The sequence below is a fragment of the Mytilus californianus genome, unplaced genomic scaffold (assembly GCF_021869535.1).
Source record: "Mytilus californianus isolate M0D057914Y unplaced genomic scaffold, xbMytCali1.0.p SCAF_2, whole genome shotgun sequence".
NCBI classification, from domain to species: domain Eukaryota; kingdom Metazoa; phylum Mollusca; class Bivalvia; order Mytilida; family Mytilidae; genus Mytilus; species Mytilus californianus.
In genome coordinates, this window is record NW_026262668.1 from 11,460,661 (window position 1) to 11,487,173 (window position 26,513).

General features: G+C 32.2%; 1 protein-coding gene across 1 annotated transcript; it reads left to right on the plus strand.

The window, feature by feature from the left end:
- The first annotated feature begins 736 nt into the window (after nucleotides 1-736).
- LOC127728884 (nose resistant to fluoxetine protein 6-like) lies at nucleotides 737-25,793 on the plus strand. The gene is made up of 12 exons (XM_052236471.1): nucleotides 737-965; nucleotides 13,936-14,032; nucleotides 14,978-15,070; nucleotides 16,059-16,227; nucleotides 16,897-16,976; nucleotides 17,498-17,605; nucleotides 18,978-19,101; nucleotides 19,436-19,622; nucleotides 20,758-20,900; nucleotides 21,653-21,772; nucleotides 24,478-24,486; nucleotides 25,737-25,793. Exons 1-12 carry the CDS (start codon nucleotides 737-739, stop codon nucleotides 25,791-25,793), a joined length of 1,416 nt encoding a protein of 471 aa, XP_052092431.1.
- Nucleotides 25,794-26,513: the final 720 nt, after the last annotated feature.

Sequence of the window (26,513 nt, forward strand, 5' to 3'; positions counted from 1 at the left end):
AAAATTATCAGAAAATAACCATTTTCAATGTGGATGTTTTTTGGCTTCCAGAGCAGCTACCCACCAATATAAAATTGTATAAATAATATATCGCCTTATCAAACAGAAGTTTAACAAAGTATTGCAAATGAATGAATAAAAGTGAATCTGGGAAAAAGACTCCCATCGAAAACTTAAATTAAACCATAACATATACGTGGGTTAAAGGGTGAAACTTTTTTTAAGAAGATAATAAAAAGAGTACATTTCCACGTTTGATTTGGACTTGTTATCTGTGCTTAGTGAAACATTTTTAAATCTATGATCACAATTGTTCACACTGTGACTCCTGATTAACAAATAAAGGTATATAATTGGACAAAAAGAAGAGATAATCTCATAATATGTGTGACACATTGTATGAATATTAGAAATATTATGTATATTTATTTATGATCAACTTGACGTGTGTTTTACAGTGCATTTGAAATTTTACCCAAAAATGTTTCTGAAATATGTTTGTATTCTAAATATTATAGCTAGTGTTGTAATGTCCGACATACGATTCGATTACATGAAGATTATGGAGAATATAAAGCGTCCGAAAATTTCAATAACTCCAAAAGAGGCAGACGATTTCATAGCAGAAGCTAACGATATTCTAAACGGTATAAATTTCAAAAACCTATTTTTGCAATCTTTTATGAAAAGTGCATTTGATCAAAGTGAAAGTATTCTACAAGAAAATACAACAACTATGGCTAACGGAACCTCAATTCCTCATACAGATTCAACCTCACCTATGTCAACTGTGGAATCTTTAACTACTGAACAGACAAACGACAAGACACTAGAAACGACAATGTCTCAAATAACTTTAAATACACCTACAACTAACACGCCGTTATTTGTATCTGAACTCTGTCGTAACCATACCAACGCAACAGGAGAAGCCATTTCACGAAGAGAGCTATGGGCATTAGCGAGTAAGTTCTTTTTTACGGTGAATAAGTTAAAAGAATATTTGCCATTTTGATTGCAAATGTTATAGTTTTGAGATGAGACGTTTTATGCCTTGCTGCTCTATGTATTTTATCTATATGATTTTTTCAAGAAATAGAGATTCGGTTAAAGCAACATTTCCCTTAGTTACCATGGAATCCGCCTATAGTATTTCCATTTCAAAACTCTAATGTAATACTCGTTGATTTATGAATGGAGAAATTTTAGGGAAAACCTCGTGAAGAATAGATCCACAATATATTTTGATGTTGAATTTATCACAAAATTTTGGTATTATACTCAAACAACTTTTAAAACCAAGGTGTCAAATTGTAGGATATGCTTCGACTGCGGGGAGATCCAACCCAGTTAAAAAAAATTACCGTTCGAATCAACAATTTATACTTTCATAGAATTTGGATATATTTGAACAATAAAATTTCAAATGATATTTTCTAAATATTCGCGATGAAATAGATCTCAAGTTGATGGCATATTTAATTCATTTCTTTGCTATGGGGATGCACTGGAATATCATGTTGTTCATTAAGGGCAAATATATTATTTCAAACTGAAGCCAAATGGACGTAGTACATTATTTTTACCATTACTTTAACGTTTTCGTTTTTTTAGTCCGGTATACGTTCTCAACACATAATTATTGATCTTCAAATATAATTTTCCCATTGATAATGGGCTTTAGATCAAACATAAGTATCTTTGTATTTACCGAATATTTTACTAAAGATAAATTTATAAAGTCAAATAACGAGAACATTTCATGTCCTGGCTATTGATCACTATGCTTTTTACGTTAGATATTGACCTTGAATGTTTGATATTGACCTTGACCTACGAACATAGTACATGTATCATGATTACAGTACATACAAGATTATAATCTATAAATGAATAAAATATACTAGCTGTGTCGATTATTTGAACCAGAGATATGATTTTGTTTATAGTTTTAATTATCAATTAGATAAAGAAACTCGGGAGCGATGACCTTCAGTATGTTGAATTCAATCGGGTACAGACATACTTTCATCTTCGTTTTTGGGGAATAAACATGAATGATATCTAAGTGCGAACAAAAACCAGCAACAGACAATTATCTTTTATTCTTAAATCTATTTTCTTTTGTCGTTGCAGCCTTTCTAAATTAATCTAAAATGACAATCACATTAATGCCTCCAATATTTGTTGGTTTTTGGTCTTTTATATTTTTTAACTACAAGAAAGAAACAATACCCAGTGCGATACATAACATTTTAGGTCGCTTTTGGCCCCTGACGGCAAAGACCATTGTCACCCTCCTGACATCCAAATAATTCCATGATGTCGACAAAAACGAGGTTTATCAACTTTCTTTGTTACCTTAAAGAAGAAATGATTCACAAGAAGTGTATGCATGCCTAATTATTTTAAATGTTATATATTGGTGATGTATGATTTTAAATATTATTGAATTCACTTTTATTATAAAAAGCTCCTGAATTCATTGTATGTTATTTCGTGTATCCTTTGTCAGTCTGTTGAGGTTAAAAAAGGGGAGGGTAGAGTTATAAAAAGGTAGTTTATCCCCGCCACATATATTCGTGTGGTTGTCCTATGTCGGGAGCTTCGTCTGTGATTTTTGTCATGTATATCATTGCAGTCAACCAATGGTTTAGTTGTCAGGAAAATGGAATAAGTGCCTTGCATGTTATATCGTGACATTAAGATACTAATAGTTCGGGGAAAAGAGAATCCTGACGTCCATTTGGGAATTAAAGTGATTGATATAAATATTTACTAAAATTCTCAAACTTCAATATGTAAATGCATTTTATTAGCATAGATTTCAATTTACAAGGAAAATATATATATATATATATATATTGTAATGTCTTATTGTAAAAATATTAAAAACAAATAGAGAGAGATTTTTTTACTATACAATATATAAAAATATTGTTTGTGGTGAGCCAAATGGGTCGGAAAATATCCCGATTTTTTCCAAGAATAGGGAGAGATGGTTAAATGATATCAATATATTAATAGTATTAATATATATTAAGGGTGTTACTAATTATTCTTTAATATGCAACAAAAAAACAAAGTTGGTGACACTCTCATTTTATTTTCATTTTCTAGAAATACTTTTCAGTCTATGGAAAGTGCGAATCGAGAAAACCGTTTCTTATGTGAAGTCGCGATATTTTCTAATATGGAATTGTAAATATGCAGGCACTCCATGAGGAAAAAGATGTTTTTTGCAATAATTTTTTTTAAATTAAAATATATAAATACGTTCAGTCCGAAATTAATTCACGCGACACACAGAAGAGTTTTTATGTATTACCATTAATTAATAGAGTGTGAAATCGATTATTATAATCCTTTCGAGGTCGTTTTAAAGGTATTTTGTGATATTTTTTTAATGTAGTTGCGATGTTCTTATTGTAACAATACGTATCAGCAGTTTTAGCCCATTGCTTACAAAAAAAATAACATCTATCGAAATTCTTAATTGTTCTTGATCTATCGAAATTCTTAATTGTTCTTCAAACATATTTGTATAAGATAAAAGTTATATCACGGCAAATGTTTTTCATTTGTTCCGTTGATTGATAGCGTTTGATTTTGTCAGTTTTTATGGACTTCCCCTTTTTGAATTTGCCTTGGGGTTCGGTATTTTTGTTATACTTTTTTTATATCTGAAGGATAAAATCAAATCATGTTATAAAGACCGGCCCGAATTTTTGTTCAAATTGGTGGCATCGACATAACATCTATCACATTTCTATATGACCACGTCAAAAAATGCATTTCCGATATACTTACTACATGTAAACTGTATAAATGGTGTTTAAATCCTAAACACAATTCAAAATGCATATACATTGTTTGGACACTTTTGTTAACATGTTTAATTTCGGAACATGTTTAGAACTAAGAAAGTGCTTAGGATTGTGTTTAGGATTATATTTAGCTTAGAAATTAGTGTTTTTAAAAGTCTTAAAAACTTTTAATTCTTAAACACATTTAAAACTGTTTATATTCAAGACATGTGTACATTTAATGTGTTTAGTTAGAAATGTGTTTAGGTAATATCTTTATTCTAAACACGAGTTTTAAGGCATGTCAAATGATCGCTGGAAAATAAAACTTACTTTAAGTAATGGAAAAGAAAAACGATTCCTAGTTCAAACTAAAAAAATATGTTCTTACTTTCCACATTTTAACCTATCGAATGCAGTTCTTGACCTTTTTAATCTTCATGCATAATTCGATAAAATTGCAATAACATTACATCAAATATAGATTTTCCAAATATAAGAGGGCGAAAAAATCTTAGTATAAATATTTTTGTCTCGCCTCTACGAAGAAATGGAGGCGTGCTGTTTCCGGTGGCGTCGGCAGCGTCAACATTTTTTAAATTTTTTTTTGATAAGGTGAGTTTTATCAAACGGGGACCACTAACGATAAGTTAATGGATATGTGGTATGCATTTGTATTAGCATTGGCATATTTTTATGGAGATAATAAGGCCTCGCCCCTGAACGATAGTTCATTGACTGCGAAAGTTTTGCCATTTGAAAAGTTCGGTATTTTTGTTATTTTACGTTTTAACTGTTAGAGTTTTTGATTATGTCAGTTTAAGGAGAACCATTGACAATAGTTCAACGATATTTGGTATGCAGTTGTAACAGAATTATCATATCCAATATCATTTCCAGGGAGATTTTTTGGCCCTGCAACTTCAGTCATGTTTCATTGACTTTGAATGTTTTGCATAATAAATGCATGGTAAAGTATTTCCGTTTTAATTTCAAAATCTGCATTTAACTATCTAAAAATACATATAGACACGACAGATGATACATATATCTGTGTCAACACTTTATTATTCTAGACTGACTCTAGCCAGATATTTTTTTTCAGCGGAAGTTGAAAGGTGGTAAATACTGTGCAATATTGATTTGTAAACACAAAATTGATCGACCCGCAGGGGATATTGAACATCGTGTTTACTTATTTATAAGCGTATAATTGGTTTATTTTGTACGTAAATCATCAATGATATTTTGCCTGTACCATCGAACCTGTCATGAATAATTGTCGATGTTTCTACTTTGTTTTAAAGGGGCATTAGCAACGAGATATGAAAAAAATTAAAATATGTTTTTTTTTTTTTTATTCAATCATTAATGAAAGTGAAATAGTGAAATAATAATTCGCTTTCAGCAGCCAGTTTAGTTCAATTTTGTCGAAATAAGCTAAGAAGCATCGTTGATGAATTATTCACTTGCAAGTGAATAATTCGACCTCATTGAATTCGTATTCATGTGACCTTCAATTTAACCCATTAGCTCGAGATTGGTTACGCATGTACTAGTCGTGGTCAGCCATTAAATAGAAAAGAATGTCAACATTGAAAGTGAAACAAAGATGAACCATTTCGTTGACTGAATCGGTCCACAAAAATCATTCTTATACAGGTAAAACGATGATAAACTTATTTTTTTCAACCTTTAACATGAAATCAAATAGACATAGAAAAGTCCGATTGCACGAGGTCGCTATCTATTTATGTTTATGTTTATATCGGGTTATGTGACCGTCGGCAGTCTTCGGAGGTCATCTCGATGGTTAATTAGATGGCGTCTAGACTAAAATACACACGAAATGTTGATATATATGATCAAGTCCACGCACTGTTAATTGTTTATTTCAGACTTATTGTAATGTGGATACACGTTTTAGTATGTTTTAAATCAAATATGAGAATTTGAGTCAAATCGGTGAACATGTATTTGACAGATAATGCCTCTTTAATGTATTGTGCCATATTATCATATGAAAAAAGTATCGCATTTCTATTAGAAAAATATCGCAGTGGGAAAGTTTTTCATAATAAAAGCATATCGCTATTCTGTTAAAAAAACGTCACATTCACTTAAGAAAAATAAGCATTATTATCCTATTACAAGTTATTGTGGCGTAGAATGCAATCGAATAAGCTCAATGGCCATTCCACTGTCTTTGGTACATCATTTTCAAAGTATTTGGACACCTCAAAATTATAGCTCGTGTAAATAGTTTTTATTTAATGCAAATGCATATTTACTCGTATAAATATAACATACTTGGAATTAAAGATTAAATATTCAAAATACATGGCAAGTTGTATATCATTTGTCCTGTTAAATACGTCAATGCCTAAAAAAGAATAAGCAAGTACTTACTGGTGAATTTTGTTAAATTCCAACAAATGTCAACATTCGTCTGAGAATTCCCCATAATGCATTTCATTTACAAAAGAAAATATGGCTACTCCACATAAGAAACAGATTTCTCGATTCGCACTTCCATAGACTGCTTTTAATGAAAATGTTTTTTTCTCAAACGTTATCCTGAACCTTACTTTAAGGCATCAGAAATGGGATATTCACGTCACTTTGCGCCACGAGCAACCATAGTTATATTTTACCGTTCATCTTTTATTTATACAATGTTTTGATAGAACGAAGTATAAGCATGACTTTTAAATGATAGTTTCTTAACTTTCTTCATTTAAGCATCACCTCTAAGTGAGAGAATGTCGGATAGACATTGTGTTAAAGAACTAGAGGTGATGAAACTGATATTATGATTCAATATATTATTTGCACTTTTGAAAACACAAAAGAATCGACAATCTCAAAAATTCTTTTTTTTTTATATAGAAAGAATAACAATCATCCAAAAATGGAAAATTATATAAAAAATATCCCACATAGAATCTTTTTAAAGCAAAAAATATGTTGATATGAAACCGAAAACTTATTTTATCATTTTATGATAGTTAAACATGTCCAACATTTCATTTGACATTCAGTGTAAAAATTAAAAAAAAGATGTGGTACGATTGTCAATGAGACGACTATCCCCCAGTGTGCTCATTAAAACGAAGAAACAACGTTTCATAATGCAGAATTGACGTATAAAAGAAGAACTTGCCGTTTTTTGGTGCGTTTAGTGCATAAGTTAACTTTGCCAGATATGGATAGATACTTGGGGATGTTAAACAACAGAGGATATAAAGAAATAGTGAAACCCGTCAATGATACATTTCGTTATAAATGAGTATTAGCCCAATGTAAAAAGAACGTTTCCAAAATGTTATATACATAAGTTATATTCAATTATTAAGTATATATCGTCTGAACACATCTGTAACGCTGTTTTTCTTTTGTAGTGGTGGACGCGTTCGGAAAACCACAATCAAATATCCTTGGATCACTCGGTAGTCCGATCATGTGGATTGGAGATTACGATGAATGTATGTCTATACAGGCTAATACAGAATGGGATCAAATAAAGTACAGGTTCAAAGGTCAATACTGTGTTGCATCTTCTAATGTCAGTAACGTAAGTACAGTTGCACGACATTTTGTCTTCTCAATTTTTGTAATTTTTTTTTATCACGGTTTGAATCATTGTCGTTCTTTATATAAACAAAGACAAAGACAGGAGCACAAACCAACCCTTACGGAGCATAAACCAACCCTTACGGAGCACAAAACAACCATTACGGAGCTCAAACCAACCCTTACGGTAAACAAACAAACCCTTACGGAGAACAAACCAACCCTTACGGAGCACAAACCAACCCTTACGAAGCTCAAACCAATCCTTACGGAGCATAAACCAACCCTTACGGAGCACAAACCAACCTTTATGGAGCACAAACTAACTCTTACGGAGCACAAACCAACCCTTATGGAGCATAAATCAACCCTTACGGAGCACAAACCAACCCTTACAGAGCACAAACCAACCCTTACGGAGCAAAAACCAACCCTTACGGAGCATAAACCAACCCTTACGGAGCAAAAACCAACTCTTACGGAGCACAAACCAACCTTTACGGAGCACAAACCAACCTTTACGGAGCACAAACCAACCCTTATGGAGCACAAACCAACTCTTACGGAGCACAAACCAACCCTTACGGAGCAAAAACCAACACTTACGGAGCACAAACCAACCCTTACGGAGCATAAACCAACCCTTACGAAGCACAAACCAACTCTTACGGAGAACAAACCAACCCTTACGGAGCACAAACCAACCCTTACGGAGCATAAAACAACCCTAACGGAACACAAACCAACCCTTACATAGCATAAAACAACCCTAACGGAACACAAACCAACCCTTACGGAGCATGAACAACCCTTACGGAGCACAAACCAACCCCTACGAAGTCTTATTATCACTTTTCTTATTTTATCATTGGCTTCGTATTGCTTAATCTTTTGTTTTCTGTGTGGTTTTTTTTATATATATAAATTTGCATATTCTATCATAATCTCTATTGCTTATTATCTTTTACTGATGGAACTAGAATATAAAAACATAAATTCTGTGTGTATAGTATTTGCCACAGTAGAATACCATACGCCCCTCCTTTTTGTACTTTAAAAATCGAAATATAATGTTTTATCCTTCCAGATCGGAGTACTTAACCTTGGATTGTGCGTCCCAAACAGTTGCAGTAAAACCGATGTTATAACTTTACTAAAAACAACAGGTACGTATAGTACTGCATATTATCAATCATATCCGCGAACATGTACGTGCTTATCGCTTTCCGCACGTTTAGTCAATAGTGACAGATATGTGTTAAATATAAATCATGAATTCATTTAATGTTTTTTAACTGTATTTCCTCATTGTTATATGATACAAGATGTACTCAATTTAAACGATATTTTTATCTATAAAATGCAATGGCTACGCCTTCAAATGATTTTGCATTTATATCAAGGTCTTGTCTTAAAATTGAAGCTTTGTTGTACTTCTTTTTTTACAGTGATAACAGCGGACGTGGATCATTAAAATGTAAACATAATGTACTGAGTTCCAAAAGTTGTTGACATTTTTGTCTTCTGCTTTTTCTATTATTTCTGTGATTTGTTAGAATCTTTTAACGATACAATAAGTTACACGACGGGTGCCACATGTGGAGCAGGATCTGCTTACCCTTCCGGAGCACCTGAGATCACCCCCAGTTTTTGGTGGGGTTCGTGTTGCTTAGTCTTTAGTTTTCTATGTTGTGTCATCTGTACTATTATTTGTCTGTTTGTCTTTTTATTTTTGGCCATGGCGTTGTCAGTTTGTTTTCGATCTATGAGTTTGACTGTCCCTCTGGTATCTTTCGTCCCTCTTTTACAATTGTTTTTACTGTAACCAAACGTTAAGAACAATGTTAAACCCGGGAGGGGAAAGATACAAAAGGGACATTCAAGTTAATTATTCGAACACAAACTGACTACGCCATAGCAAAACCCTAAGGAAAAACAACAGTATACGAATTATAATATAGAAAACCAAAGACGGAGCAACACAAACCCCACCAAAAAACTTGGAGTGATCACAGGTGCTCCGGAAGGGTAAGCAGATCTTGCTCCACATGCGGCCGTGCGTCCTGTTGCTCATGAAAGTACAAGCCCGGTGGTAAGTCTAATTCGGTATGTCACATTCGAGGAAAGGAGGATGTGATTGTGGTAACGACAGTTGAAACAAATCCGTCGTCATCTGTGAATTTAAAACAATTTAAGAGATAAAAATTAATGCTATTGAAACGGCTTAAATCAGATCGCAAGTTAACACTATATCTGTTCTTTTTATCAATTCTAAAGCTGAACGGGGTCTATTATATGTTTAACGTTATTTTGATATACCAAATATTTGTCGGGTTCGAAGCCCATTTAAAGATTAAGCTTCATCAGGAATGTTCATAAACACAACTTGGATAGCCAAAGAGAATGTATAAGAAGTAGTCAAACTACCTTATATTAACACAGGCTGGTTAACACTGCGTAGGGTTATTGTAGCCTTAATTTATATGAGAATAGCAAACAGTATACATGGACAATTTAGTGAAAATAAAAGTAACGATTTAATATTTGTATTTGTAGTATTACCAACTGTTTATAGTGTATCATGTCCTGACCATGACCGACCTTTTGACTCTAGGGCTACCATTGTATTGTGAGTATACAATATAGTTTAAGTGAACAATACGACATTTTTGTTTGTTTGTTTGCTTTGCTTTCTTTTCCAAAATCAAGAAAAACAATTATACGGTGTTCACGATGAGGGTGACTAAGTCTTTAGAAGTGAATACATATATTAAACAGTATCATTAAATACTAGATTTCAAGAGTCAATGATTTTTTAAGAAAAAAAATACAATATAAATAGTCCTATTTTAACTTTTTACATCGTGTGTTAAAACAATTTCATTGCCATATAACAAAACAATGCTGGTGTGTTGTGTTCCTTGAAGGCAAATATAGATTTGCCATGCATATGTTTATTTTACAAATCTTTATTTTTTGCTATTTCAGTGACTCTTCTTACTCATATATCATATATCAGATTACTAATCTGGGCCTTTTCAAGGTATGACCGCTTTTAGGGGTATAAAACGGTGTTAAAGGAATGTTCATTTTGACGATAACTTTTAACCCAATTTTAGAACTGATATATAATTCTTTCTGCAGGGTAGTTTGTTCAATTTTTATAGCCTATCTGGTATTAGGAACAGGATATGACGTCATAATGATTCAATGGCCTAACTGGAGCATTAAAGGCAAGGATGATTCAAACGCTTCCGAATTTGATGAAACTACACATTTAATAAATGAACATGCACAATATACACCAGGTATACTATAACACTATCAATTTTTTAAAATCTTTTTCGTTAGTTGAACTGTTGAACTGAGCATCTAATTGGCCATCTATTGGGGTAGCCATGTTAGATTTGTTGATCTTTTACAAACCGGTAGCATACAATTTTAAGATATGCACAAGAAGAGAGAAAATTGAGAATATACCATTAGGTTCATGAAAATTCACTTGCTTCAATCGTTTAAGTATCAGTATATACAACAATAATGCATATTTTGTTTAAGTGGTTCACATGCATTAGGCCTACGATTATTTGACTGAATGAATGGATATTGATTCTTCCTATATTGCCTATAATTCATCAAAGAAAATTTACAAAGAATTTACCTCCATACAGTACAATAGAGTTAATTCCCTTTACAGAGTTTTAAGATATGTTTGATTAAAATATAAATCAAAGGTATCTTTTGATTAAACTTCGCGTTCTAAACAAAGTTTCTGAGGAAAATATTTATTTTCAAGATGCATTACATATAACTCATATATTCTGTATGAACACGGATTAAGATAGAAGTCACGGGTAGCTTTTGACATGACTTGGCAAATTACACAAAATAACAGAAACAATTATTTTATAAAAATAAGGAGATGTGGTATGTGATTGCCAATGAGACAACTATCCACCAAAGGTTAAATGAAGAGTTACAGGCTTTCTAAAAATGAATCGATTTTTGCATGATTTTTAGATAAAACAGAATTATATTACAAATATTACAAATATTAGCTTATAATATGACCAAAGGAATTTGTGATTTTGGCCAGGTGAGATAACTTTTGCATAATGTTAAAATCTTTTAGTATATCTATTCCCCAAGAAAACACTCATTAGTTGTTTTATCGCCTTCTAAAGAAGTCCGTGTGGAATATAATTGTATGGTATTCGCTAAGATCCTTTTCATATTACAATATTCAGTTCTGTTATTAAATATATGCATTTAATTAAGAAGATGATGGCTATTCAGCAGAGAGAAGTCTAACAAAAAAATCGAAAACTCACCTTAAAAATCAACATACATATGGTCATTATACAATAGAATTGTTTCTATATTTTATCATCCCAAGGACACAAATAACCAAAAACCAAAAAAGAACATTTAGAGTACGTCATAAAGTATAATTCTTTAAACATTACTTTTTTTCTTTTTCATAATTATAGGCTTGTTAGGAAAGCTTATTTTATCTTTTTCTGTATATACTAATATAACCAAGATACTTAGTACTACACAAGGAGCTGGGAGTTTAACAGCAATAAATGGGATACGGTTTATTACCATGACTTGGGTTATACTCGGACACACCATGATATTTGCTTTACAGTTTGGTGTTGTTGGTAAGTGATATCTATGTACATAGAAAAGTGGTAACCAAAATGAATATATATACATGTAACATCTCTTTTACATGTTACCGTATGAGCAACGTTTTATGCAAATGTATCATGTCAAAGTATGATGCTGATTTAAGTACGAACGACCTATTGATAAAAGTCTTGTACTAAAAGTTTTGGACAACAATACACGTTTGGAAATACAAAATATGTAATGACTCAAAGCAGACATAAGCACCCAAGAACAACTAAAATATGTAATGACTCAAAGTAGACATAAACACTCAAGAACAACTACAATATGTAATGATTCAAAGTAGACATAAACACCCAAGAACAACTGAAATATGTAATGACTCAAAGTAGACATAAACACCCAAGAACAACTACAATATGTAATGACTCAAAGTAGACATAAACACCCAAGAACATCTAAAATATGTAATGACTCAAAGCAGACATAAACATCCAAGAACATCTAAAATTTGTAATGACTCAAAGTAGACATAAACATCCAAGAACATCTAAAATATGTAATGACTCAAAGCAGACATAAACACCCAAGAACATCTAAAATATGTAATGACTCAAAGTAGACATAAACATTCAAGAACATCTAAAATATGTAATGACTCAAAGCAGACATAAACACCCAAGAACATCTAAAATATGTAATGACTCTAAGAAGACATAAACATCTAAGCACAACTAAAATATGTAATGACTCAAAGTAGACATAAACACCCAAGAACATCTAAAATATGTAATGACTCAAAGTAGACATAAACATCCAAGAACATCTAAAATATGTAATGACTCATAGCAGACATAAACACCCAAGAACATCTAAAATATGTAATAACTCAAAGTAGACATAAACATCCAAGAGCAACTAAAATATGTAATGACTCAAAGTAGACATAAACACCCAAGAACAACTGAAATATGTAATGACTCAAAGTAGACATAAACATCCAAGAACAACTGAAATATGTAATGACTCAAAGTAGACATAAACATCCAAGAACAACTAAAATATGTAATGACTCAAAGTAGACATAAACATCCAAGAACAACTAAAATATGTAATCACTCAAAGTAGACATAAACATCCAAGAACAACTGAAATATGTAATGACTCAAAGTAGACATAAACATCCAAGAACAACTAAAATATGTAATGACTCAAAGTAGACATTAACATCCAAGAACAACTGAAATATGTAATGACTCAAAGAAGACATAAACATCCAAGAACAACTGTTCTAGAGAAAGTCTTAATATCTCCAATAATAGTTTAGTGTTCAGTTTATCTTCTTTAAATATTCAATCAAACGATATTATTCAAATTATTCGTGAACCAAAACTCTTGACTTTTTAACGGATGAAATGCCAATTAACTGGTTAAATTAACATGGGTTTATCCTGAACACAGAGTATAACTAATAAGCCATTTTTATAAATACTTCTGTTTTGGTTTGTATCTTTACATTTTTCCAATTTGACTTCAAGATTACCAACCAACTAATGATACAATCCATTAGGATATCTATCCGTATTGAAGGCTGTCACGGAATAGAAGTTCCTTCATAATATAGGTTCCAAACGGAAACAATATTCTGGAATAAATATTACAGTAAATGTTCCTAACGGAATAAATGGTATAGAATATTTGTTCCAACAGGAACAAATATTATGACATTGTTTATAACAAAGTTTCCAGTGGAACTTCTGTTAGGCGGAACAAATATACGTTGACACCCCGTACTTTGACCTATAATTGTTTACTTTTTACACATTGTGACTTGGATGGATAGTTGTTTTATTGGAACTCTTACCACATCTTCTTATTTAAATGTATGAGTCTGGTAAATGTTTACAAGTATATTTTTTAGATAACACTTCACAGTGGTTACCAGAGCATCTTAACAGAATATCGTTTGGTCCAATTTACAATGCGTTTCCTGCAGTAGACACTTTTTTCGCTTTAAGGTACATCTATGTTCAGTAAATATACATATTTTTTTTAATGCATGCAACATCACAGAAATTTTAGAATTAGTCAATCAACCATTATATAGGGATGATAATCAGCATGTTCAAAGACTTTATTTAACACATTGTTAGTAAGACGATTTTCTTATGGGCATCATTTCTTGTTCTCGCGCGTGCATCATTTATTGTTCTCGCACGTGCATCATATCTTATTATCGCATGGGTATCATTTCTTATTATCGCATGGGTATCATTTCTTGTTCTCGCATGGGTATCATTTCTTGTTCTCGCATGGGTATCATTTCTTGTTCTCGCATGGGTATCATTTCTTGTTCTCACATGGGTATCATTTCTTGTTTTCGCATGGGTATCATTTCTTGTTTTTGGAGAGAATCGAATAGTCAAAGCTTTAAATTTTTTCTTTACGTCGTTATTTTCAGTTGTCAAGATATTTTTATTACCAGAAATCCGTCCCGTTTATCATAACTTTTGTATAAAACCATGTTAGCTATTAATATAGGACATCGGCCACTATGAAATTTTGCTTTATTAAGAAGTAGTTCAGGTTGATTAATGTTTTTTTTTTTTCGTACATTTTGAAAAAAAATTGAATATTTACGGAGAATATATCATCTAAGTATCTGCTTGTATTTTTAAAGATATCTATAATAGGTAGTTACAGAAGTCCATTACTATGACGCTTTCCATTGATTTTGGGGACATCGTGATCGCCTTACTATATAGCACAGCTTGCACACTTCCTCTAGTAATGGACTTCTGGTAGTAAATATATTTTTTTTTCAAAAATTCGTATAATGCGTCATTGTTAATATCAATTACAGTCAGTCTGTTTACTCCTTTTTTGAGAGTTTTGTATTGAATAATGTTTCCTTGTTTTAAATAATTTTTTCAGTACCACTTTTATATTTTCAATTGTTGTAGTGGTCTATTACTGACATATTTGATGATGAAGGAATTAAAGACAAATAATGGGAAGTTGAATTGGCCGATGTTTTATTTCCATCGATTCTGGAGGTAGGAAATAGTCATGTTACACACACACTATCTATTTTGGGGGTATTTCACACACACAGACACACACACACACAGATAAATACTATAACAGAAAAACAAGGGATATGGGGTATCCATCCATGACACAAAATCATTACATGCACAGCAAAAAAAGCAAAGGAACAGCGCTTTTATTGCTGTTCTTCATCTCAAAGTCACAATGAGGCCTTCAACACGGAGCAAAAAAACTCTCACGTGTTTTTAAGATAAATAACAGATAAAACTTTTTATCGTTATTTTACGAAAATATCCTTTGATCTTACTGACTGATAATTTCCTTTCTCAGCGAAGTCGAGTGATATGAAAATTATCGCTAGAAACTAAGGGGGCACGTGCCGTTGCTAATGAAATTGACATGAAATTGACAACGTCGTCATAGGTAAAATAGCAATAAACAAATTATCATTGGTCATCTCAATTCGATTTCTTTTCTCGCTTTCGCCGTACCGGCTCAAGCGAGAAAATCAATCTCGTTGAGATGATCAACGATAATCTATAAGTAAATTTATTGTCTCACATTTCTGAAATATTGACAATCAAATTAAACAAAAGAAGAAAAATCTCAAGTAGTAAAGAGTCATACTTACATATTTAAAAGAGTACATGTTCTTTATTTGTTTAAGATAGTTATTTATTTAGGAATGAAAATAAAAATAGATGTTTTATATGATTTTTGAAAAAGTGTTAATTGAAAGGTTCGTATACCGTTATAGATGTGGAGTTAATATCCTGAGATAGCAACCAAACGACACAAAAGAAAACAAGACTTAACAAGTCAAAATATTGTATTCATCAATAAACAAATATCAAGACAATATGTCAAGTCTTTCATTCGTTTTTATAGAATAACAAAACAATAAAAAATGAAAAGAATTGGAAAGATGAAATCATCTACCTGCATTTCTATTTACCACGTCGACGGCCGATACGTTTATATTGTTTCTTTTAGATTGACTCCTCCCTACATGTTGATACTAATGGTATATGTATCTCTCTTCCCTTACATTGGAGAAGGTCCCGGATGGCCTAAAGATGGAGCTGAAGTCAATTACTGTGAACACTCATGGCACCGAAATTTTCTATACGTTAACAATTTATTCGTAGATGGTTACGATATGGTAGGTTTCGTTTGGTTATCACATTATTGTTGGGTATGCTGGATGTTTTGAGTTTTTAATCTTATTTGTACAAACAAAAGGATCTTGATCTGGTGAAATTGATAAGAAAGTGGTTCATACCAAATACATACACAGAAGACACAATAGATGTTAAAAAACAGATTTCTCCAAAATGAATAAGTTGCATACGTTTGTGGAACAGTCAAAAGCACAAAAAAAATATTAGTGTGTTATTACAATAAAATTGAGAATGGAAACGGGGAATATGTCAAAGAGACAACAACTCGACCAAAGAGCAGAAAACAGCTCAAGTCCACCAATTGGTCTTCAACACAGCGAGACAATGTATGCCAGGATGTTGAGTGTATAAATGATATAATCACTTCTCAAGATAATAAGTAGTTCGTCACTGAATTTCAAAAGAGAAGTAAATTAATGCAAATAATGCGCTTTTTTAAACATAAAGATAAATATGAATAAGTCTTTACAGGCACAAAAACAGAAAGAATATTTTCAGTAATATACAACTGATTTTAAAATATCATCAAATTAATCAAATCTATCAGTTTTCTCATCAGTCCTTTAATAGAAAAATATATCAATTCGATGATAGTAAAATATTACTTTTGGAGGTAATTGTGTTCTAATACTATTCCTCTATATTAACAGTGTATGGCGTGGTCTTGGTATCTAGCTAATGACATGCAATTTTATGTGATCAGTCCACTTATTCTACTTCCGTTGTTCCAGTAAGTAAATACATATTTTTATGAGATTGGCAGTCGATTAGTTTTTGGTCATTATACATTGAAATGCTATAAATCCAAAGCTAAAGAAATCAGATTTATTAATCGCACATTTTATTATACTCATTGCTATAAAAGAGTGGCGAAAGATACCAAAGGGACATTCAAACTCATAAGTCGAAAATAAACTGACAACGCCATGGCTAAAAAAGAAAAAGACAAACAGACAAACAATAGTACACAAAACACAACATAAAAACTAAAGACTGAGCAACACAAACCCTACCAAAAACTCTTTTATGAATTAAATTTCACATTTTGAGCATTAAGGCAATCGCTAGATAATGATTGTAAACCTTTTGTCAGCATTTCTAATTCTAATTTGCGGGAATTCGTATCTCAAACATATATACATATCTATAAACGGCAAGTTATAAATCCTTATATAGGATAATACCCTACATGATCATAAAATAATGTAAGTCTTAACATATTTATGTTTGTTACCTTGTAAACTTTTTCAGTTACCATTTGGTGGGTGTGGCAATTTTATTGGCATTTTTATTGGGCTCTACAATTGCATGCGGTTTACTCTCAGCACATGATGACTTACCAGCCAGTATGTTTGATGGGTAAGGAATGACAGCAATAAAAGGGCATTAACTGTTGTGTATTTACATTTCTTATGTACTTGAATAGTTGCATTCTAGTAAAATACAATGCATTTTTATAACGTTGTTATTGAAAGCATGTGTGGTCATCGACAGTCATCTATTTATTGGGATTAATGCTGATCATGATGATGTAGTCAGAGTTTTCAATGGAAATTCAGAATCTCGTTAGAATTCCATGTAAACTGCGATTACCTTTCATCGAGATACTATCAATATAATACAATTTTTTTTAATGAAGTGAAGTGACATGATTGCCAATGACACAACTGTCAACCAAAGACCAAATGAGCTTGACGTAAGCAAATTAAGATCACCGTATATACACCGCCTTCAACAATGAGTTAAACCAATACTAAATAGTAAGTGGAAAAAAGCAAAGACATTACAAAATGTAAAACAACTCAAACGAGAAAAACCAACGACATGATTTATTATAAAGCAATATACGCAAATAATATGACAGATAGCAAACAACGACAACCACTAAAATTACAGGTTCCTCACTCGGCACAGGTACATACAGAATGTTGCTGGTTTGAACATTTCTACAAGCGCCCAACCCTCCCCTAAAATGGGACAGTGATGTAACAGCACAACATGAAACAAACTGTAAATATAGTTTGGAAAGGGCTTGACTCATCAGATCGACATAAAGCACAAAGCAACTAAGACAATAGACACAAAGTACCGATCTAAGCGTACTCGCAGTAAATGAAATGTAGATTTAAGCAATTATCTATACTACAAAAATAACGAGGTCTAATTTGTTAGCCAGCATGACGTGAAAACGACGAATTTCAGAATTCAACTTTATATATAACTAATATAGAACAATAGTATTGATTAAAATTGCACTATTTCAGGCCCTTTTGTTTTCCACATAATTAATATTACCAATAGTTAAGAAGTTCCAAGTCAAATCCGATACCGATACCAATAGTATATCATATTATGTCACATATAGTTTCCGGTTGTAGTAAGAAAACCAGGACGGGTTCGAACAGAAAGATTTTGAAAGCAGCACAAACTGTGAACCTTATAATCACCATGACTTTATCAGATGACGATACGAATACTAAAAATCCAGGCTAAAATAAGGTGTAGGTACTTTAATTCAGTAACTATGCGGATGTGTTCTAGTAGCTAATCATTAAATTATGTTTTCCAAGAATATGCATTTTTTTAGATATAAAAAATATTTCGTATGCAACTTAGCATTAACAATACAAAAAAGAAATGTACACGTACTGTGTACGTGTACATTTCTTTTTTGTATTGTTGTATATAATTTTTAAAATTCTTTTAATTTTGAATACATGCATTATTACAGTGGAAATAGTCAGAAGTTTTTCAATGAGTACGTTAAACCTTGGAACAGAATAACGCCTTATTTGATTGGAATATATGTAGGATATTTACTGTACAAAACTGACTGTAAAGTTCGTATCAATCGAGTAAGTGTAAATTCAGTTGTCATTAGCATAACATTATATGATGTCTAATGCAATGTTGATTGGTAGATTTGTGTGTCCAAACATTCCGTTTATTTTACGTTTTATCACCAAAATGCACTTTTCTCATTGTATCGTTACTAAGCCAAAAACAAAAAAACATAAAAGACACTTGGATCTATGCAAATAGTTATTGACTCTACACCGAGAAGAATATTTTTTAATTTCTAATTCACTTCTATCGAAATTTGATTCATTTCAAGTAAACTTTTTGCTCAAAAAGTAGTTTGCATTACTATTAATTTTTTTTATACTGGAAGTATATGCTTACTTTCAGTTTGTAAACATATTTGCATGGTTAGCTTTTACTGCAGTTGCGTGTACAGTGTTATATGGTTTACACAAAGATGTAACTGGAGACCGCTTGTCAACGGACGTAGCAGCTCTTTATACAGCTACCCACAGGATGGTATGGGGAGCTTGCGTATGCTGGGTTATATTTGCATGTGCTACAGGAAATGGAGGTACAGAGCTTTAGTATCCTTTTGATTAGTTTATAAAATATTTTACATTTAAGCTAAGATAACATAACTGAATAAAAATGAACATCTACAATGTAATTGTCTTGTATCGACTGTAAATCTTGAAATTACACATGAACTCCCTTTTTCCGTTTAGTTACTGTTTAGGAAAATCATCGAAAATCGGAAGGTCTCGTGTCAGATTGAAAAAGCTAAAACGACGGTAGTATTTTTGAAGGTTATTGTATGCTTCAATGTCATACCTTATAAACCATTCAAATTTTTCTATACACAACAAAATCATTGGAAACAATTATTTTTTTTTTATTTAAAGCTTGGTTTCACTTCTTTCAGTTGCTCATACTTGACCAAGTACCAGAACGTCTATCTTCAAAAGGTTATCATTGTTTACATTTTGAAACGGTTTGTAAAACTTCTGCTTGGTAGGAACAACAATACAAATAAAGTCGACTAAAAGTGCAACCAATATCAATTATAGATGCCGTAATAATGAAATATAAGTTAAACTTACTTCAAAAGTTATAGAAAAAATAACGTATTATGACAATAAGCGTCTTTATATTAAAAAACACGTCGTCCTCAATTGTGATAATGTCTATTTTTGGTGCGTTTGTATTTTGAATCAATTGTATACATTCTAGAAGAAAAGTTCGCGAACGATTACACTTTTAAAAAAATGGGCGCAATAACACTTTACACAAAGCTAAGGGCAAAAGAAATTGAAGCAGTCAGCATTACAAGGGACTAGCAACATAAGAATAAGCTTTACTGCATTACCATAAGCCGAAAATTAACCATGAAAAAGTATGAAGTCCAGAAGCATTCGCTTTGTTGTTATACAAAAGTATCATATCTTACTTGCTTACACTTCCTGAACACCTAAGATCACCCTCGTATTTTTTGAGGGGGTTCGTGTTGCTCAGTTTTTATTTTCTATGTTGTGTTTTGTATACTGCTGTTCGTCTTTTGGTCTTTTTCTTTTTGTTTTGCCATGGCGTTGTCAGTTTATTTTCAACGTATGAGTTTGGTTATCCCTTTGGAATCTTTCGCCTCTGTTACGTGCTTGCGAAGACGTAATCGTATCATCTTGTTCATCATGTAAACTTGTTTTCTGCAGGGATAATTAACACGATATTATCATGGAAGGTATTTGTACCACTAAGCCGACTGACATATTGTGCCTATTTGGTTCATCCTATAGTTATATACTATTATCTCCTTAGAAGACAAAGGCTTATACATTTTAGTGATACTGAAGTCGTAAGTATTTTGTTAACTTAATTTTTCATGGAGTAATTCAAACTATTAACTCAGATTGAAACAGTGATTTAAAGGATCAGAATATACAAAATATCATTTAATACCATAATTCAAAAATAAAAAGTATAAATAAATCTGATAGATATATCGTTGTTAAACAAATTTACAAGATACCAAAATTGTTACGAACACTGATGTATGTCTTCATGCTTTTTATCGTTACAGATATACAAGTTCCTATGACATGTTGTTCTATCCTATGCAGACTGATGCACGTCTCTATGCTTTTTATCGTTACAGATATACGAGTTCCTAGGACATGTTGTTCTATCCTATGCAGACTGATGTACGTCTCTGCTTTTTATCGTTACAGATATACGAGTTCCTAGGACATGTTGTTCTATCCTATGCAGACTGATGTACGTCTCTGCTTTTTATCGTTACAGACGTACGTGTTCCTAGGACATGTTGTTTATCCTATGCAGACTTGTGTATTTCTGTATGATTTTTATCGTTACAGACGTACGAGTTCCTATAACATGTTGTTCTATGTATCCTTTGCAGACTGGTATATTTCTCTATGATTTTTATTGTTACAGACGTACGTGTTCCTAGGACATGTTGTTTATCCTATGCAGACTTGTGTATTTCTGTATGATTTTTATCGTTACAGACGTACGAGTTCCTAGAACATGTTGTTCTATGTATCCTATGCAGACTGGTATATTTCTCAATGATTTTTATCGTTACAGACGTACGAGTTTCTAGGACATGTAGTTCTGTCCTATGCAGTCGCCCTTGTTGCATCTTTAGTATTCGAATCTCCAATGATGGGTCTAGAGAAAGCTTTGCTCAAACGAAAAGAACGAAAAAGATGATAACTTAAATAAACGATTTATGAAAATTAACCATAAGTAAACTTATTTTGTATTTTAATAAAATAACACAGACAAAGTTTGGCTTTATTATTTTTTGCTGTAAGATGGATAAATAGGAATAATAGCTTACATGTTCATCTTACCCTCTGCTAACTTGACATATCTGAGATGATTCCTTCCTGTGTGTATACACTCGAAAAATGGCAGTATACTTTTTTAATATATAAAAGAACAAATTAATACACAAATTTGCAAAGAATTGTAAATAATATAAACAAAAAATGACGCTTGCGAACTTCTTTGGTAAATGGTATTCACAAAAGCTGATGATGGTTTTTAACTTAGAGATGGTTCACAATAGTTGTCCCGTTGTTTACTTAAGTTTTAAAGATAGCAGGAGCAGCGTGAAAGTAATAGAAACAATAACAAAAACTAGGATGAAATAGCAATTCTTGACCATTCTTTAGATCAACGTGAAAGTGATAGAAACGTTAACAAAACAAGGATGAGATAGCAATTCTTGACCATTCTTTAGATCAACGTGAAAGTGATCGAAAGGTTAACAAAAACTAGGATGAAATAGCAATAATTGACCATTCTTTAGATCAACGTGCAAGTGATAGAAACGTAAACAAAAAATAGGATGAGATAGCAATTCTTGGCCATTCTTTAGGGCAACGTGAAAGTGACAAAAAGGTTAACAAAAACTAGGATGAGATAGCCAATATTGACCATTCTTTAGGTCAAAGTGAAAGTGATAGAAACGTTAACAAAAACTAGGATGAGATAGCAATTCTTGACCATTCTTTAGATCAACGTGAAAGCGATAGAAAGGTTAACAAAACTATGATGAGATAGCAATTATTGACCATTCTTTAGATCAACATGAAATTGACAGAAAGGTTAACAAAAACTAGGATGAGATAGCAATTATTGACCATTCTTAAGATCAACGTGAAAGTGATAGAAACGTTAACAAAAACTAGGATGAGAGCAATTATTGACTATTCTTCAGATCAACTTGAAAGTGATAGAAAGGTTTACAAAAATAGGATGAGAAAGCAATTCTTGGCCATTCTAAAGATCAACGTGAAAATGATAGAAACGTTAACAAAAACTAGGATGAGATAGCAATTCTTGACAATTCTTCAGATCAACGTGAAAGTGATAGAAAGGTTAACAAAACTAGGATGAGAAAGCAGTTCTTGACCATTCTTTAGGTCAACGTGAAAGCGATAAAAAGGTTAACAGAACTAGTATGAGATAGCAATTCTTGACCATTCTTTAGGTCAACGTGAAAGTAACAGAAAGGTTTACAAAACTAGGATGAGATAGCAATTATTGACCATTCTTAAGATCAACGTGAACTTGACAGAAAGGTTAACAAAACTAGGATGAGATAGCAATTATTGACCATTCTTTAGACCAACATTAAAGTGATAGAAACGTTAACAAAAACTAGGATGAGAGCAATTATTGACTATTCTTTAGATCAACGTGAAAGTCATAGAAAGGTTAACAAAAACTAGGACGAGAAAGCAATTCTTGGCCATTCTATAGATCAACGTGAAAGTGATAGAAACGTTAACAAAAACTAGGATGAGATAGCAATTCTTGACCATTCTTTAGGTCAACGTGAAAGTGATAGAAAGGTTAACAAAACTAGGATGAGAAAGCAGTTCTTGACCATTATTTAGAACAACGTGAAAGTGATAGAAACGTTAACAAAAACTAGGATGAGAAAGCAATTCTTGACCATTCTTTAGATCAACGTGAAAGCGATAGAAAGGTTAACAAAACTAGGATAAGATAGATATTCTTGACCATTTTTAGGTTAACGTGAAAGTGACAGAAAGGTTAACAAAACTAGGAAGAGATAGCAATTATTGACCATTCTTTAGATCAACGTGAAATTGACAGAAAGGTTACTAGTAACAAAAACTAGGATGAGATAGCAATTCTTGTCCATTCTATAGATCAACGTGAAAGTGATAAAAACGTTAATAAAAACTAGGATAAGATAGCAATTCTTGGCCATTCTTTAGGTCAACGTGAAACTGATAGAAACGTCAACAAAAACTAGGATGAGATAGCAAATATTGACCATTCTTAAGATCAACGTAAAATTGATAGAAGGTTAACAAAACTAGGATGAGATAGCAATTCTTGACCATTCTTCAGATCAACGTGAAAGTGATAGAAACGTTAACAAAAACTAGGATGATATAGCAAATATTGACCATTCTTTAGGTCACGTGAAAGTGATAAAAAGGTTAACAAAACTAGGATGAGATAGCAATTATTGACCATTCTTTAGATCAACGTGAAAGTGACTGAAAGGTTAACAAAAACTAGGATGAGATAGCAATTATTGACCATTTTTTAGATCAACGTGAAAGTGATAGACACGTTAACAAAAAATAAGATAAGATAGCAATTCTTGGCCATTCTTTAGATCAACGTGAAAGTGATAGAAACGTCAACAAAAACTATCATGAGATAGCAATTCTTGACCATTCTTTAGATCAACGTGAAAGTGATAGAAACGTCAACAAAAACTAGGATGATTTAGCAAATATTGATCATCCATTGGGTCAACGTGAAAGTGATAGAAAGTTTAACAAAACTAGGATGAGATAGCAATTTTTGACCATTCTTTAGGGCAACGTGAAAGTGATAAAAACGTTAACAATAACTATGATGAGATAGTAATTATTGACCATTCTTTAGGTCAACGTGAAAGTGATAGAAACGTTAACAAAACTAGGATGAGATAGCAATTCTTGACCATTCTTAAGATCAACGTGAACTTGAAAGAAAGGTTAACAAAAACTAGGATGAGATAGCCAATATTGACCATTCTTTAGGTCAAAGTGAAAGTGATAGAAACGTTAACAAAAACTAGGATGAGATAGCAATTCTTGACCATTCTTTAGATCAACGTGAAAGCGATAGAAAGGTTAACAAAACTATGATGAGATAGCAATTATTGACCATTCTTTAGATCAACATGAAATTGACAGAAAGGTTAACAAAAACTAGGATGAGATAGCAATTATTGACCATTCTTAAGATCAACGTGAAAGTGATAGAAACGTTAACAAAAACTAGGATGAGAGCAATTATTGACTATTCTTCAGATCAATTTGAAAGTGATAGAAAGGTTTACAAAAATAGGATGAGAAAGCAATTCTTGACCATTCTAAAGATCAACGTGAAAATGATAGAAACGTTAACAAAAACTAGGATGAGATAGCAATTCTTGACAATTCTTCAGATCAACGTGAAAGTGATAGAAAGGTTAACAAAACTAGGATGAGAAAGCAGTTCTTGACCATTCTTTAGGTCAACGTGAAAGCGATAAAAAGGTTAACAGAACTAGTATGAGATAGCAATTCTTGACCATTCTTTAGGTCAACGTGAAAGTAACAGAAAGGTTTACAAAACTAGGATGAGATAGCAATTATTGACCATTCTTAAGATCAACGTGAACTTGACAGAAAGGTTAACAAAACTAGGATGAGATAGCAATTATTGACCATTCTTTAGACCAACATTAAAGTGATAGAAACGTTAACAAAAACTAGGATGAAAGCAATTATTGACTATTCTTTAGATCAACGTGAAAGTCATAGAAAGGTTAACAAAAACTAGGACGAGAAAGCAATTCTTGGCCATTCTATAGATCAACGTGAAAGTGATAGAAACGTTAACAAAAACTAGGATGAGATAGCAATTCTTGACCATTCTTTAGGTCAACGTGAAAGTGATAGAAAGGTTAACAAAACTAGGATGAGAAAGCAGTTCTTGACCATTATTTAGAACAACGTGAAAGTGATAGAAACGTTAACAAAAACTAGGATGAGAAAGCAATTCTTGACCATTCTTTAGATCAACGTGAAAGCGATAGAAAGGTTAACAAAACTAGGATAAGATAGATATTCTTGACCATTTTTAGGTTAACGTGAAAGTGACAGAAAGGTTAACAAAACTAGGAAGAGATAGCAATTATTGACCATTCTTTAGATCAACGTGAAATTGACAGAAAGGTTACTAGTAACAAAAACTAGGATGAGATAGCAATTCTTGTCCATTCTATAGATCAACGTGAAAGTGATAAAAACGTTAATAAAAACTAGGATAAGATAGCAATTCTTGGCCATTCTTTAGGTCAACGTGAAACTGATAGAAACGTCAACAAAAACTAGGATGAGATAGCAAATATTGACCATTCTTAAGATCAACGTAAAATTGATAGAAGGTTAACAAAACTAGGATGAGATAGCAATTCTTGACCATTCTTCAGATCAACGTGAAAGTGATAGAAACGTTAACAAAAACTAGGATGATATAGCAAATATTGACCATTCTTTAGGTCACGTGAAAGTGATAAAAAGGTTAACAAAACTAGGATGAGATAGCAATTATTGACCATTCTTTAGATCAACGTGAAAGTGACTGAAAGGTTAACAAAAACTAGGATGAGATAGCAATTATTGACCATTTTTTAGATCAACGTGAAAGTGATAGACACGTTAACAAAAAATAAGATAAGATAGCAATTCTTGGCCATTCTTTAGATCAACGTGAAAGTGATAGAAACGTCAACAAAAACTATCATGAGATAGCAATTCTTGACCATTCTTTAGATCAACGTGAAAGTGATAGAAACGTCAACAAAAACTAGGATGATTTAGCAAATATTGATCATCTATTGGGTCAACGTGAAAGTGAT

What these genes read in the sequence shown, in the direction of transcription:
- LOC127728884 (XM_052236471.1), top strand. Translation starts at nt 737, where the DNA reads ATGGCTAACGGAACCTCAATTCCTCATACAGATTCAACCTCACCTATG. An exon ending in AGAGCTATGGGCATTAGCGA is followed by an intron (nt 966 to 13,935) that starts GTAAGTTCTTTT and finishes TATATTTTTTAG; the next exon opens with ATAACACTTCACAGTGGTTA. An exon ending in GACACTTTTTTCGCTTTAAG is followed by an intron (nt 14,033 to 14,977) that starts GTACATCTATGT and finishes CAATTGTTGTAG; the next exon opens with TGGTCTATTACTGACATATT.